Below are 16616 nucleotides of genomic sequence, written 5' to 3'. Positions count from 1 at the left end.
ATATAATGCAAAACCATTTTTGACTTGTATAAATTATATATGCGAAGATTTCAATTTAAAAAACTGTGAACAAATGCTGGGATTTTATTGGTCTTATATCTTATTTGATAATCTGTTTTATTTATTCATTCAATAAGTGCAGTGACATCTCAAAAGCACAGAACAAATTACAATCAATCAGACATGCCAACCCACAAACACACAGGAGCTAAAAGTGTTCAAAGGTCAACACTTTTAAAAGTAACACACACATTTTAGTTGTTTATTTTATTTTTTTATATAGTATTCCACATTTCTGTTTTTTTATTTTTTATTTTTTATTTTTTTTCTATGTTCCAGAAAATGCTACATATTGCTTTTAGTTTATAAACTCGTATTGAACTTATAAGTTAGATTATTTTCACATTTTATAAGCTTTGCCAAATGGAATCAATTGTGGATTGGCTGAACGTGATTGACAGCCCACAATAAGCTTTGGGTTTTCCACAAACACAATGTAATGTAATACCATAATGAATTGGGAACAAATATAAAAATTAGATATGAAAAATTAAGCATGTGCTTCACAAATGACAAGGTATGTAACAATGTGTTGATACATGTATGTCTTGTAGCAGCAAGAACATACTTGAGTGGCTGGCCATACATGTCTCTTGCACATGTACATATTACATAAACATAAATTCAACCAAAAATAAAGAAAAGCAAAAGTAATGATCAACCTATAAAAGAAAAATATAATGTGGAACATATACACCACTAATTTATATATATATATAGCCAACCAACCACAATACATTAAGGGGCTCTTTGGTCTTCACACACCATATTCTTACATAGTGAGCTCATTTTTCCCTTAATTTACCATTTATATGATCATATATGACTTGGCCTACCAAAACAAAGGATGAGAATTGACTATTTTAGCCCTCAATCAATATGGAAAGGTCTGATCTGCAGATGCCATGATTGGTTGTTGGTTAAGATAAAGCAGATTAGATGGGTGGTTGTTGTTGTTGTTGTTCATGAAGATATTATGATGATTTATCATGTCTTCATGATGAAGATCAGTCTCAAAAACTCCATTGCCATTGCTTGTGGTGTTGATAAAGTGAAGGATCTCATTCAGAGACTCAAGTCTCTGGCCTAATTCCATGGTTTGAGCTCTCAGAATGGAGTTTTCAGCCTCGATATTGAGGAAATGTTGGGTTGAGAGATTGATGCTTGTGAGGATTTGGTTATTTTCCTTCCTCAATTGAACCACTTCTGCCATCAAATCGTCCAAGTGTTTCTGTTTTCTCATCCTGGATCTTCTTGCAGATTCACGGTTTGATTGCATTCTCTTCCTCTTTCTTTGGTCCATCAACTGCTGCAATTCCTCTTCAGATCCTGAGTTCTGAAGCTGACCAGTGCAGACTGAGCTAGAATTCCCACTAGAAGATGCCATATATATGGTATATTTGCAGCACAGAAGAAAGAAAAACTAATAAAACCCAGAAAAAATTTGGTTGATTTTAGGCTGATCTGACCTTATAACAGCTGATTTTAGTTGATTATATATAGTTATATAGTTATATGTATATGCCAGGCAGTGATGATGAGAGGGCTATTTATGAAAAAACATAAAACCAGTAAAGGAATACAACAGAGAAGGATTGAACAAGATGGGTCCTGCGTCTGAGAGAGGATCCGATCATAAACCCTGACCGGAGGATTTCACTAAGAACTGGAGACATGAATCTGAAACATTAAGATCAAGATCTCCAGCATCAGATTTCACCAGAACACCCACAGATCTGAAGAAGAAGAAAAAAAAAACCCAGAAAATCTAGCAGTCAAGATTGACTTTTTATGGAGTTTTGGCACAAATCCAGAAACAAAACAAAAGAAAGAACAAAACCAACAAAGAGAAGATCAAGAAAACCAGAGAAAGAGAGAGAGGGAGAGACCCAAAACCAGCAGAGCTTCTGCCCTTAAACCTAGAAGAGCAAGAAATTAAGCACAAAATCTAAAGAGGGGGAAGAGAAGAGAAGAGGAAGAGGTTTGTGAAGGAGTTGAGGGGTCAATATATAGAACAAAATGAGGAAAAGAAAATGAGAGAATCAATAAGAAAAATTTTGAAAATGGGGAATAAAGTAATCAAATCTCCTAGGCTAGGGAAGGAGAGTTGTTGAAGGGAAAAGCGAAGCGATTGGGGACATGTGAGGTAGAGACGAAATTTCCACAACCGTCCAAATCTACAGCTGGCGAACCAAACAACCATTCATTTAGGGTTTGTCCGTTTTTGGTGTTGGGAGGTGTTTGTATCAACAGTTCCGAACACCTCAAACAGTCAAGGGTTGGGAGGTGTTCGGGACGAACTCAACCCTCCTCAACACCTCCCAACACCCTACACGGGCAAGCCCTTATTAAAATAAGGACAATGCTAAAGACCTCAAAATATCATCCTTAAAAGTCTTCCAAATCTACGTGGTATTAAAATAATCATTGATTAAAAACATACATGTATGACCCACTTCACATCCAACACTCACATTAAATAAGAGTTTTTTGGAATCACTTTTTGAGTCTCAAACATTATTCATAAAATAAATCATTATTTTCTTTTACATTTTTATTTTTTATTTTAAAATATTTTTTGCCACACTTTTATTTCACCGCCAGTTAGTACCGCAATTAACTGTTGGGTTCCACTTTACTATTTTTACAGTTTACTGTACTTTTTTGCAGGCAGAGTAATAGGTGGTAGGTGCAACAGTGCAAGAGCCAAGGGGGCACCTGATTGCAGCATAAAAAATCTAGGGATAAATATGATATTCTAAAGTACAGAAAGGGCAATTTGGACATTACATGAGGTAATGAAATGGGCCATAGGGACCACAGCTCAATCAATGGGTTTGCTCGAGTTAATACAACTTTTGACAATGGAAAAATGGTTCATGTTCCAACTCAGTCTCTCAATCTTAGATTGTTTCAACTCAGTCATTTAAATTTTGGATTTGTTTCAACTTCATCACTCCGACAAATTTCTCCAAATCTGATCAGTCAAACATCCTACATGACATATTAACCGTTAAATATTTGTTAAATGTGATGATGTGGCATCACGGTTTGTTGACCAAGCTAACAGTGACACCATAACATTTGTGGTAAGCCAAAAAAATCGCACAAAATCACTTACCCCTCTCGTGAACCAAAAAACCTAGACCCAACTTCTTTAAAATTCACCCAAATCATTGACCTATGCCCTGAGTGCAGCACAAGAAACATGAAATCTCCTCATTGATTGTGCACACCTTGAGCGCAGCACGAGAACCACAAACCTGCTTCACTGATCACTCACAACCTTGCACGCAGGCGGGTTCATTTTCTACTGATCTAAATCGGGCCCCATAAGTGAAAATCTGGTTTTGGGTGTTTCCGATTTGGGTGTTTAAGGGGCTGTGTTTTGCTGTAAATGCAATTTTGATGGGAAAGAAGGGAGGTAGCTCCTGGTTAACTGCTGTGAAATGGGCGTTTAGATCTGACACTAAAGATAACGATCATCAAAAAAAGGGAAGTATTAGGAGACGTGTAGAACTTGATCGAGAAGAAGATGAAGAGAAGGTTCTGCATTTCTTCAAAATTTGATACTTCTTGATTTTTTTTTGGTGGATTAATTGCAGGGTAATTGTTTTACTAACCTTTCAATTGTCTTCTGTGAAGAAAATTATCATTTTTTAGATATTTTTTCCATAGGTGTCAATTGCAAGTCCACGTCAGCTTTGGCATCTCTGGTCAACTAGCCATGTAGGCAGTTTGACTATCCGATTTGGTGTAATTTGCCTGGGTGATGAAGTTGAAACAAATTCAAACTTTTAGTGACTGAGTTGAAACAATCTAAAATTGGGGGACTGAGTTGGAACATGGGTCATCTTTCAGTGACCAAAAGTTCTATTAACTCGGTTTTGCTCTATGATTTTGTGCTATATTAGCCCTAAAGCAAGTATGATAGAATTATGTATGGACTACTCATCTATGGAGATGTGGTTTTTGAGTTAATTTTGAAAAAGAAAACCTAGTATTATTACCTTGTTTAGAATGACCTAGAACACAAACGGCTTTCATGCATGTATAGATATTTTAACACTAAAAAACAAAACAAAAAGGCCCCAAATTTGACCAGAAAAGAAAAGGAGGATTCAAATTTCTTGTTGATGGGTTCAACTCAAATTCAATTCCTCGAGGTAGAGGGTTTTTTTTAAAAAAAAAAAAAAACTAAAAACACATCATACAAGTTTGTATTTTGCACATTCAATATGAGCATAAACTCATGTAATTAAGTCGGGACACATGAAAGTTTCCTACTTGATGATATGGTAAATTAGGTCAAATCGTAATTTGTAGCCACAATAGCATTACTCTCAGTGGAAATTGAACTCAGAATTTCTCGAATTCAAATAATTTGGCTACACAGAGACTCGTCACTAAACTAGTCATGTGTATCAATAATCGTTCACTTGGATTTGAGATTCGCCACTAAACTAGTCACATGTATCAATAATCGTTCCCTTGGATTTGATGTATGATGTATGTATTGTACATATATAGAAGGGTAGGTGAGATTCAAAACATAATGATGGCTTAATATTATTTGGTTTCTAATAAACAAAGATATTCAGATGCTACTTCCTTTCATTCTTCCTCACTTGGAACATAAGAAAAGTGTGGTGGTGATACATACACATCCCTTCACTATAAAGTCAAAAAAAAAAAACACACACACACAGAGAGAGAAGAAAAGACATCAATTATTATGACAATCTCATCTCATCTTCTTTTGCAATATTTCACACCAAGACTTGCATACATTCATACAACTTGACACTTCAGGTTGTAAATTTGGCTTGGGAGCCTATGACATTTTATATGTGAAGTGGACATATGATGGGACTACTATTGTGTTACCAAGGATATTGGACAGACACAATGATGGAAAATCTACACTATAAACATCATCATATTGCTCACCTCAATTATTGTTGGGTGTAGTGTAAAAGTTTTCTTAAAAAAAAATCGAGTAACCACCAAACTCAATATATCCTTCATACATTTAAGTAGACGTAAGTCTGAGGCTATCATAATAGTCCGCACCCCACTGGTGACAGGTAAGATTGAACCGAAGCTCATGTGAGTAGGGGTCTGGAACCGAGACAAGCCCACAGAATCAAGATTCCACAAGAAAATATTCCAACTGGTTTGTTCGAACTCCCAACCTCAGGCACCATACACCCTAGATCTGGAAAGATAATCAATTGGGTTAACGCAAAAGTGTTTTGTATTGTAAAAGTTGAGTTATAGTGTTTCATATATATATATATATCAATCAAGTTGATTTGAAACAACTACACATAATGTGGTCCCTAAAAGATAGCACAGAAGAGAGATCTGAAAGCTTCAAGGTTTGAAAGTGGAATCACACAAACTTCATATTTTGGTCATGAAAAAAGCTGGTTAAGTACCAAAAGATACCCACATGGGTGATAGGCTAGTTATTAAGGCACAACCCTTTAATTTAAAGGCGTTCCTATATGTTGGGTCTTCTTTTAGGGCCTTGAAGTTACTTGACAAAGTCCCATGCAAGTTGCTTAGTTAACTTTTTTTTTTCCTCTATATTTTTTGGGTATATATATATATATACACACACACACATAAATGTGCAACAAACTCTCCCATGAATATGCAATGCAATTAAGGCTAATTTGTATTTGATCTGAAACAATGTAAAAGCTATATATGCACGAGTTGGTCCTTTTGTTGATTGATTCAATAGAATTCTTCTAGGTATAATAAGTAGTTGATTTCTTGAGGGAATTGGCTATTTAGGTAAGGTTTGGATGGGTTACATCTATGTATGAATAGAACAAAAGGTGCATAAACCATCCACTTACCCTGCCATATACCAATTTTAGCTAAATAAACAAGTTGATATATATATATATATATGTTCTCCCCATGCGCAGGTGTGCTTTTATATTTTCTTTCCATATACTCTTTCTTTCCCTACATCACTAGTGAAGCCAGTTGTAGTACTAATTCAAGTTTTAAAACTGAAATCTGTATTCATCATTTATAGGAATTTGTTAGATAATCCACCCCACTCGTGATATACCAATATTATCCGTTTTAGATTATTCGGTTCTTGTGATAGTCAGGTCCAAGGAAAAGACATTGAATGTGTGAGAGTGTGAGTCTTTACTATTAAATTACAGCAATAAATGTGACCTAAAAGATACGTGTCTAAGACTAAGAGGATCTTGTTGTGCCAAAAGAATTATACTCTCCAAGTTTAATTCCACCTTAATTACTGGTTAATTTAGACTGAAGGTTAATTAGATCCACTAGTTATAATATTTTCTCATGAGTATTTAAGTACTTACTTTTGTTCAATTAGTGCTCTTTGTTTTTCCTTTTTCCTTTTTTTGCTCTCTAGTTCTTTTTTCCTTTGGTATATATGTTTGGCTCTCTTAATTAACTTTACCTAGGAAAAGTAGTTGTTTCAAACTAATGATGTTTTTGCTACTTCACCATTAAGTCCCCTGAGTAATTATTGCTCTAATTGTCATTATTTGGATAACAAAACAACATTATAATTAATCCACCAAAACCCACAACCACCGAAGTTGTTGGTATTCAATTGAGACACTTGCTACTGGTGTTTTTGCTACTTCACTATTATTTTCCTTGACCGATTAATATATAAGTAAAGTCTTTGCACCTCTCACACAAAGATGACGCGTTTTTTGGGTTTAAGAAGCAAATGCGACGATTTACAAAAACAAATTCGTGTGATCCCGTAACCGAAAACGAATAATAAGTTGATGTGATTAGGTTTGAATCTTCAACAAAAATCCACCAACCACTGAAGTTGTTGGTATTGAATTGAGACACTAACTACTGGTGTTTCTCAACAACGTAAGAGCCTCTTAGAGAGTACAAAAATTATTAAACCAATTAAAGACAGCCTTTTGTGGTGGTCGTTTTCTCTAGAGTCGTCATGACAAAAGGGTCCTCCTAGCTCCAGCTTTTGCTTTTGCAAAAGAGGGTGAGGGTGAGCTCTAAAACAAGTGTTTTTTGGATTTTCCAAGCAATGATTTTCACATGCTTTCTTTTTTTCCATTCTCTTGAGTTTTGATAGTGAGCCCAACCTTTGCCTTCTAGTTTTTGTCCTTTTTTTTTTTAATTAATTGATAATTTTGGAATTGGATTGTAGATTCTTTTATACTCATTTGAAGTGGAATGCTCTGGAATCCCCAAGTTTCTTGAAGGTTAAACCATTAGTTTACTCTTAACTTGCTTTTGGCTTATGGATTGTGTAACTTGTTTTGAAAATTTCAACTCTACTCATGACATTGTTCTCTAGACCGTCTCACTTAATGGTACTTGAGTCCAGAGAAAAAACCTTACGTAAGTGAGAGGAGATGTGATTTCTCTTATAAACCCACATCATTTGGTTTAGCCAATTAATGTGGAACAAACAAGTCGTAATAACTTGAGAATTGGTGTATTGGGGAGATTTGATCGGGGAATACCCATAAGTACCTCTGTATACACCTATATATATGTATCTATATGTCTTGATCTTGGTATTCATGGTTCGAATCAAAATGTTCAAATACATAAAGTGTTCATTCATCACGTACGTTGCCCTGTTCAATTTGTGTACGCGTATGGGCGAAACCCATATAACCCATTCTTTATACATCAATTGAAGTGGAATTTCAATCACCATATGCATCCCAACAAAGAGAACCTTCTAACTAGACACCATCACATTCATAAAGTACTAGTTATATATATATATATATATATCTTCCCTTATCAGAGATCTTTGTAGAACTGTTGGGCATGCAAATCACCCTAATCTTTATGATCGTACGAGCATGTGATGCTTTAATATGCATGACAAAATGCATACACCAAGCTTCACCTTTATCCACTTTTTATGGCTCCCACATTGATATCTCCAATACTATCATGCAAACTAAAAGCACATATCATATATCCACCGTCACACTCCATCCGTCTTCCATGCACGAAGCAACAGTACTAAAAATCAAAGTAGTTAGCACTTGTACTCTGCGATACTGTGATTGGGATGTTCTATATACCAACAACCAAAATGGGATACCGCAGCTGGTTATCGATTTCGACCAAAGGTGTATGTATGCCTATGAAGTTTCCGTGATTTGATCTCCGGTGGGATCTATCCTCGTTCGTTTTAGCACTGGGCATCGGTCCAATTTATCTGTCGGTAAATTGAGCGTGTGGCTTGTTCAGTTTGAGTTTAGACTCAACTTAACTATCCAAAATAGACAAGATCGATAGTATCATTCTCAGTTATATAAAAAAAAAATATCTTATGTCTGTCTAGGGCTCTTGTTCCCTTTCACAATTAATACTTGCCTTCATGCCTAAGCTAGCAAACCTTTTTACCATGTGAGAGCTTAAAATGCAATTTATAGTTTAGAGCCACGGGAGAATTTCGATATAGGCTCAACATGTCGCTATATTCAGTTTGCTAGAGGAATGATAGGAGGGGTGTGTTTATAATTACAAAAATGTTAGGTTTGGCCAATAATTGATTTAAGTGTAACGATCCGCAAAACCTTATATACATCAATTAAATGGCATGATTGATAACTGAAATTTCTATCACTTCTGTTATAATTAAGACATGATCATGCTTAGTTGACTGACTTGTTAGATGAGTTCCTAAAGATGACCATCGATCCATACAACTAGTTCATTTCAACTCTTAGTTTTGAGCGGTCAAGGTCAATGCTCAATCAAGCCATCCACGAATTTATATACCGTAATGGGAGAACATAATTCTTTCCACGAGGTCAATTTTGAGTCAACTTACTTCGTCATTAGATAATAAATTTCTGTAATATCAATCAAAAGAGTAAACTTATATAGTGTTGTTAACGGTTACTAAAAAACGAAATTCGTTGATGCTTAATGTTTAATTGAATTTGAGATAAACTGGCCGGCATGTAGCTTCTGGTCAGCTAAATCAAGTCAAAAAGGCATATTATCTGTCAAGGATAGCAGTCGGGAACACTTAAAAGCTAATTCAAAAGCAGTCAAATCTTGGCTGCTGTTTATTTTCCATCCTAATCTACTTGAACATATATACAGCATGTGTTCTATACTTAAAGACAGAGCTGCACAAGCTGAGAATTAAAGAATATATCATTAACTTTTCATTATAACGTGATCTTATCAGCATCCAATTACCCTATTTAACAAAAAAAAAAAAAAAAAACCCAACACTATGACCACCTCTTATTCTTTGTTTTCACCTTGGCAGAGAATCATCTACGGCTGATATGTTATTCATGTATGTATAATTATACCCACATGACAGCAGTCATAATCAAGCAGCTATCATGACAAAATATATATACGAACATCAACCTAACAACAATGTTATGTTAGCTAAGATGATGAACTTGACCGCAGTAACCTTAGTGCAAGCGGTGGTTTGTCGTGAGTTTAAATCTCATGAGCGTTTTCATTAAGGCAATTTGCAAGATAGGCTTTCGTTCAACCAAGCGTGTGCGAATGTCACCCCGCGTTATTTTTGCGGGATGGGTTGAAAAAAGAAGCGAACAACTAGCTTAACATTTTGGGCTGAAATAAAACTGTTTTGAGTGGGATGAAAAATGATTGGGCCCCTTGTACGTTAAAGAATTGTTTGACAATGAGCTTAAACCTCATGGGCCTGAAAGTGAACAACTAGTTGCTCAGCCAAGCGTATGCGAATGTCACCCCGCGTTATTTTTGCGGGATGGGTTGAAAAAAGAAGCGAACGACTAGCTTAACATTTTGGGCTGAAATAAAACTGTTTTGAGTGGGATGAAAAATGATTGGGCCTCTTGTACGTTAAAGAATTGTTTGACAATGAGCTTAAACCTCATGGGCCTGAAAGTGAACAACGAGTTGTTAGATTGGGCTGGGCTTAAAAAAAATGCGGTGAGCGTGGATCGAACACGCGACCTTCAGATCTTCAGTCTGACGCTCTCCCAACTGAGCTATCCCCGCTTGCTTGGATGGGACTTCCAATATATTTTCAAGTTTAATAAAGCGCTGTTTCTGAGAGAATTAATTCCTCGATACTCTCCGAGACTCCGACAATTGTACTGATCGCGAAGAAGAGAAGATGATCTCGCAATTTTTCGTGCTCTCGCAAAGAGGCGACAATATTGTCTTCCGCGACTGTGAGTTTCCAACCCTTTCTCTTATTTTCTAATGATGTTGATTCGCTCAGTTCTATGCTTTGAATCGATAAATATCTGTTAATCTTTTTCAATGAAACTAGGTTAAGATCCATTGGTCTGTGTTGATATTGCATAGTTCACTAGACAACTAATTTGTGTTAACAGTATTGTTTTACTAACATATGGATGATCCGCAAAGAGACTTGGCATATCTGATCTTACATATCCCTCTTCTTCCTTTTGTGGGTAACTTGAATTTTTTTATAATTGATGGTGTAAAACATCATAAACATGTAATTTATGTTGCTAACAAGCTGTAGCCCACGATGTCTTTGTAAATTGTACATTTGAGAGAGGATTTCGTATTGCTAGGGGAGTTAAGGGTGACAGTGAATGAAAGAGATCGTTTTTGTGTGGAATTTGTGATTGATTTTTGTACTCAGGAGCTGTTATATAAGCCTGGTTTGATTCCAAGGAGTCTGATGAATGGATGCCGTTGAATGTTGGCTTATGAAGCTTTTTTTGTTTTTGTTTTTTATGGTTAAATCAATGCAGATCGCGGAGAAGTCCAGAAAGGAAGTACTGAAATATTTTTCCGGAATGTAAAGTTTTGGAAGGATGGAGAGGAGGATGCGCCACCTGTATTTGTAGGTATTCGGTATTGAAAACTGGCGGACGGCTCAGACTGTGCCATAAGTTTCATATTTGTTTAATACATATAAATAAAAATGGAGTCACATCTATGCATTTGTGTTCTACATCCACACTGTTCTCAAATTGAGCAGTTCTTTTTCATATTAATCCTCCTCACTAATTATTGTCCATATGCATTAGTTTCTACATTAACTTCTTTTAGTGGGTATTCAAAATCCTCTCAAATTGCGTTGTACTTGTGAAAATGGTCTTGAACTGTTTTAGTAAAAAAAATCCAGTTGATGGGTTCCGTTATGTTTTTTCTTGCCAATAAACTTATAATTGTGAATTATCCATGTTAGATATATTTGATTAACTTTTTTTATGCACCCGTATTCTCTGATGTATGCATTAACTTGTAATTTTTATGTGCATCTTTTCTCCGTTGTTTGCTAACACTTTTCTTGACTTTGGTCATTGTTAGAATGTTGATGGTGTGAACTATTTCCATGTGAAAGTTGCTGGATTGTTATTTGTTGCTACAACAAGGGTAAATGTGTCGCCTTCTCTTGTCTTGGAGCTTTTGCAAAGAATTGCACGTGTCATCAAAGACTACCTTGGGATTCTTAATGAAGACTCATTCAGGAAAAATTTTGTCCTTGTGTATGAGCTGCTGGACGAAGTTATTGTGAGTATACTTGTTTTTCTGGTTTTATTTGTGACAACTATCACTCTTACTTTTTTTTGTCGACTTTTCCTTTGACAGATTTGATTTTGGTATCATAATAAGAAACTATTTGAACCAGCCAAAAACTCAAATGTTAGTTTGTGGTCTGCTATAGGATTAGCATGACAATTATTGCCCATCAAAAGTTGATCCATACTGTGTAGTTTCATTTTTCTTATGTGAGGTACTTTGGTAAGACATTATGTTTTTACCTCGCCAATGAATACTTGTGAAAGACTTTGAACAATCTTCTCCATTAGTGATAGTAGTATATGAAAATGGAAGAAACAACTTATCCATTTATCATGTGATGGAGAAGGGTTGTCATTATTTGTAGCTGTAATAGTACTTCTACGCAGTTGCCAAAACTTGTGAGTTTTCCTAGGATTTGTTCTGTTGAAACTCTCATGATCTGGTTTCTCTGATTACACCTTTATCAGGATTTTGGTTATGTTCAGACAACGTCAACCGAGGTTTTGAAATCATATGTATTCAATGAGCCAATTGTCATTGATGCTGCTCGTTTGCCAAGCCTTGGTCCTGCTGGAATTTTTATGGTATTGTTTGACATAATCAGTCACATTTTCGTGGACGATTTTATTGTATTAAGTACTTGTCAAATTGATTTTTTTATCGAAGTTTTGAGTTTTTTACTATTTCATGCCTGCAGCAAGGGAGCAAAAGAATGCCTGGGACTGCAGTTACAAAATCTGTTATAGCCAATGAGCCTCGTGGTAGGAAGAGGGAGGAAATATTTGTGGATGTGATTGAGAAAATAAGTGTTACATTCAGCTCTAGTGTGAGTATGTTTTTACTTTTTTTTCTTTTTTTGAGAAAGAGTACGTTTTTACTTATTTGCCTAAGGATTGCAATATTATTTTCCTCTTGTTTGTTTGCACTTAAGTACATAAAATATGTTAAAATGTCCTCAAGAAATGCTACTCGGAAATTATAGTGTTAGAGCAATTTACCTCTCAGCATTGATTAAATGTACATTACTTTGCTTTCAAAAAAATATATGCTACGTATGCCTCTTTGTTTTCATCTTCCATTATTTGCATGGAAAAATCATTCCATTTCAAAATTCAAACCCAACCTCACAGACTTGATTATGTTTGTAAACCAACATTGTAGAAAGATGGGAATGGAGACTGGAATTAGTTCCAGACAGCATGGGCTGCCATACCTTAAAGACAGTACTTGTGTAGATTCTGCATCACGACCTAGATATCCCTCCTACATGTTTTCTTACATAACAAAGGTGGAAGCAAAATGGCAAAATGAATGAGAACAATCAATGAACACTTATGTCAATGTTTTGTTCTTCCAAATTTGTTTCTTAAACAGTGGTACCCCTTTAGCGTTTTGAAGCATTTACTAGATTGTGGAAAGCATTTCCTTGTTACCATTGAGCTAGCTCCCAGTTGATATTTTTTTAGGTGAAGAGATTCTGTATTATTTTTTTTTCCATGTAGTTATAGTTCTCTTTATTTGAGATTGTTATTTTGCAGAAGTTGATGAATTTAACTTTGACTTATAGGGATACATACTGACCTCTGAAATTGATGGCACCATTCAAATGAAGAGTTACCTTACTGGAAATCCAGAAATCCGTGTTGCTCTTAACGATGACTTAAGTATAGGAAGAAATGGAAGCTCCATTTATGGTAGTCCCTACTCCATGTGACACCCTTTCCTTTTAGCATTTCGTCTTGTGATCCTGACTGGGGAGTTTGATGCTGAATACAAGTATATTTAGGACTTTCCAAGAGCATTAATTTATTCTCTTGTTTCCGAAGAAAAACCATGCCTCACTTTGCAACAGAGGTTAATAAACATTTTGATGGTAATAGTGACTGGTCTACCTTCATGGTGTCGATTGGGTCCTGTTTCTATGTTTTGGAAAATTGATAGCTTTTAAAAGAATTTGGCAGAACTTAGAAGGAGAATCTTACCTAAAAGTTAAAAGTAAGATTTTACCACAGATAGTAATCATTGGTATTTGGTAGGCCCAATCGCCTTCGAAGAACCGATATGCTTTTTGCTTCTTTTTTATGTTTTTATTTTCATTCTGCACATATATAATTCCTATATTAGATCATTTTTAAGGCGACCTGCTAGAGTTTGATCTTTTTTCTCAAGCTGGCATTTGTTCCAGTATCTACTTTTTCAGGAATATATCCAGGTTACCATAACTTCTTGACCTGATGTTGTTTTACTGCCTTATGGAACAGGCTATGGTGGCTCATCTGGATCAGGGGCAGTGATCCTTGATGATTGTAACTTCCATGAATCCGTACATCTTGATAGTTTTGACATTGACAGAACCTTGAGTCTGGTGAGTTTGATTGAAATAGCTCAACACAGTAAGCAGGCTTGTTTGCCATGTTTGTTTCATCTTATGGATGTCTTATTGAACCCCTTAATGAAGGTACCACCCGATGGAGAGTTTCCTGTTATGAACTACCGTATGACTCAGGAGTTCAAGCCTCCCTTCCGTATCAACGCATTGGTCGAAGAAGCTGGATCCCTTAAGGTGCTGAAAGCACTCTGTAGACAGTGGTTCTGGCTTCAAATTTTTTCTGCATCTGATCATACTTGTTCTCTTGCAGGCTGAAGTTATTCTTAAAGTGCATGCTGACTTCTCGTCAAGCGTTACTGCAAATACGATTCTCGTACAGATGCCACTCCCAGTATACACAACCAGGTATTCTGTTCACATTGTTTTGTTAAGCTTGTATCTCTCCTTTTTTTTCACATCAAGGGTGAATGGTAAAGAATCTTGCCTGGAATGGGAGCCAAAATTGCATATATTACCTTTGGCATTTAAATCAAGTGATCTTTCCTCTCTTGCATGTACTTGCACCGCACTTGCAAGCATTCCTGCATGGACAAATTCTTACTGGGAAGGGAGCCTAAGCTGCAAATATTAGTTTTCAGGCAAAATTGTTTGAATAAGCATGCATATGCATTAATACTAAAGTGACTACACAACCAAAAAAAAAAAAACTGTTATCTATAGACATAACTCTGATGATTACAAATTCGATACAGGGTTAGTTTTGATTTGGAGCCTGGAGCAGTTGGAAACACAACCGATTTTAAGGAATCTAGTAAGAAACTTGAATGGGGTCTAAAGAAGGTGAGCATCCTTTCATCTTACTATTTTGTGGTTTCTAACTTTAAGATTATGCCACCATCGATTTTACTTGAATTATTGCAAGCTTTCTTCCTTAGCTCACTGCCATGAATAAGTAAACCCTGATAGATGCTTTATGTATAGATTGTTGGTGGAACTGAACACACCCTACGTGCTAAGCTGACTTTTTCACAAGAGATGCATGGTAAGAGAGATATTAGACTAAATTTGGTAGTATATTTGATATTTCTCTTATTCGATAAGGATTGTTGCTCATGCGTTTTGTTTTTTGAGACAGGAAACATTACAAAAGAAGTGGGACCAGTTAGCATGACCTTCACGATACCCATGTACAATGCTTCAAGACTTCAGGTAAGAGATTTGGACATCACCAACCCAATGATGTGCTCATGTACTTGAACTTCAAATGTGTTTTCATTCTCAGAACCATATAATTTTAAACTGTCGTAAATATTCAGATTTTTTCGAACGAAAACGTTAAACCACATGCACATTAAATACTCCAAAGTTAAAAACTTCTAATGTCTGTAAGATTAGTCATGTTCAATGTTAAATTCTTGACTATTTTCATATAAGCCATAACTTTTGCCACTCTTTATAATGTAGTCTTGAGATGCTTATTTCTCTCTTTTTCCTGGTGCAGGTGAAGTACTTGCACATTGCGAAGAAGTCGAAGACCGACAATCCATATCGATGGGTGAGATATGTAACACAAGCAAATTCTTATGTCGCCCGGTTATGAGTCTAATCTTTCTATCTACCGAATTTTCCTCGCCTTCTTGTCGTCATCTGCGTGTGCTTTGCTGGTTTCAGCTTTACGTAATGAGCTCAAAAGTATGAACTCAGAAAATGGTGATAAACCCTTGTTTTGTATGCTACTTGATAAGATACTTCTTCTTCTTCTTCCCCTCTTTGAGCATGCTTATTGGATTTGGATACACTTTGGGAGTTTTGTTCGTTATTTACAGCACCGGGCCAGACTTGCTGGATTATCCTTTTTGAGTTAAGTAGGACTTTGAATGGGCCTCAGTCCAACTTACATGATGAAGGTCGGCCCAACTTATAGCTAAGCCCGGCCGTGCTTTCATAATTATCAGAGCCCAGACTCATTCAATAAATAATGTGGGCCTTATAATACTATATCAAGGGCGGCCCATTTAGTTGAAAGTCATGTTGGGTCCTCTGACTGCGCTCGATCCTATCTTTTTTGGATTTACAATCTCAAATAAAACCACGCAAGCCGACTTGAATTATTGTTGCTGCTGTCAACATTCACTAAAATGGGCTCAAATTGGAAACAATGTATGTTCTGTTTTAAAAGGGTAATGTAATTTTTAGTCATTGAAAAAGTTGATCAGTTCCAACTCGAACATTGAATATGCAAACGTTATTTCAATATGCACACTTAGATAGATTTTCAGTTATTCGGGCGGTTACGTAGTTAAACTGTTGATGTCGAGCATAAAAAAGTTAATATAAGGAATTTGTCTGTGTGAACCTTCGATAACTGAGTTGGAAATTAGCACCTCTTTCAATGCCAAACCTTCCATTAGCTCTTTTTTAAAACATAAACCCAAAAGCTTTTTGGAGTGGCCAAGTGAGCCTAGCTACAAAAAGAAAACGTAAACCCAAAAGCAGGGAAATAAAAGAGTAATTTTACTTCTATTTTGCCATGGGCCTTTATATTGACCAGACAGTATAGAACAAAAATCTACTTGGTCTGCTCTATAAAGGCAACTGAAATTCAACAATTGCAAAAGGCCCATATATTCCTAGTGGAACAGAATGACTGAATGTAGCTTACGTGGCAAAACCTGTGCCGTTGATCTGG

At 36.0% G+C, this 16616-nt stretch overlaps 2 protein-coding genes and 1 non-coding gene across 3 annotated transcripts; 1 reads left to right on the top strand and 2 right to left on the bottom strand.

Annotated features, from left to right (window-relative positions):
- Positions 1-735: 735 nt before the first annotated feature.
- On the bottom strand, positions 736-2118 carry LOC120008552 (bZIP transcription factor 44-like). The gene has a single exon (XM_038858926.1). It carries the CDS (start codon positions 1445-1447, stop codon positions 935-937), a length of 513 nt encoding a protein of 170 aa, XP_038714854.1. The 5' UTR covers positions 1448-2118; the 3' UTR covers positions 736-934.
- Positions 2119-10016: 7898 nt separating this feature from the next.
- On the bottom strand, positions 10017-10089 carry TRNAF-GAA. Its single transcript has one exon. It is a non-coding gene; the product is annotated as a tRNA-Phe (tRNA).
- Positions 10090-10112: 23 nt separating this feature from the next.
- Positions 10113-15777, top strand: LOC120008609 (AP-4 complex subunit mu-like). Its single transcript, XM_038858982.1, has 13 exons — positions 10113-10265; positions 10821-10912; positions 11383-11586; positions 12066-12182; positions 12296-12424; positions 13166-13292; positions 13860-13963; positions 14057-14161; positions 14238-14332; positions 14680-14767; positions 14909-14969; positions 15063-15136; positions 15429-15777. The coding sequence occupies exons 1-13, from the start codon at positions 10208-10210 to the stop codon at positions 15525-15527; spliced, it is 1353 nt and encodes a 450-aa protein (XP_038714910.1). The 5' UTR covers positions 10113-10207; the 3' UTR covers positions 15528-15777.
- Positions 15778-16616: the final 839 nt, after the last annotated feature.

This window comes from Tripterygium wilfordii, chromosome 11 (genome assembly GCF_013401445.1).
Source record: "Tripterygium wilfordii isolate XIE 37 chromosome 11, ASM1340144v1, whole genome shotgun sequence".
In the NCBI taxonomy this organism is placed as follows: domain Eukaryota; kingdom Viridiplantae; phylum Streptophyta; class Magnoliopsida; order Celastrales; family Celastraceae; genus Tripterygium; species Tripterygium wilfordii.
Note: the sequence above shows the minus strand (reverse complement) of the source record. Positions and strands in the feature narration are given on the sequence as shown.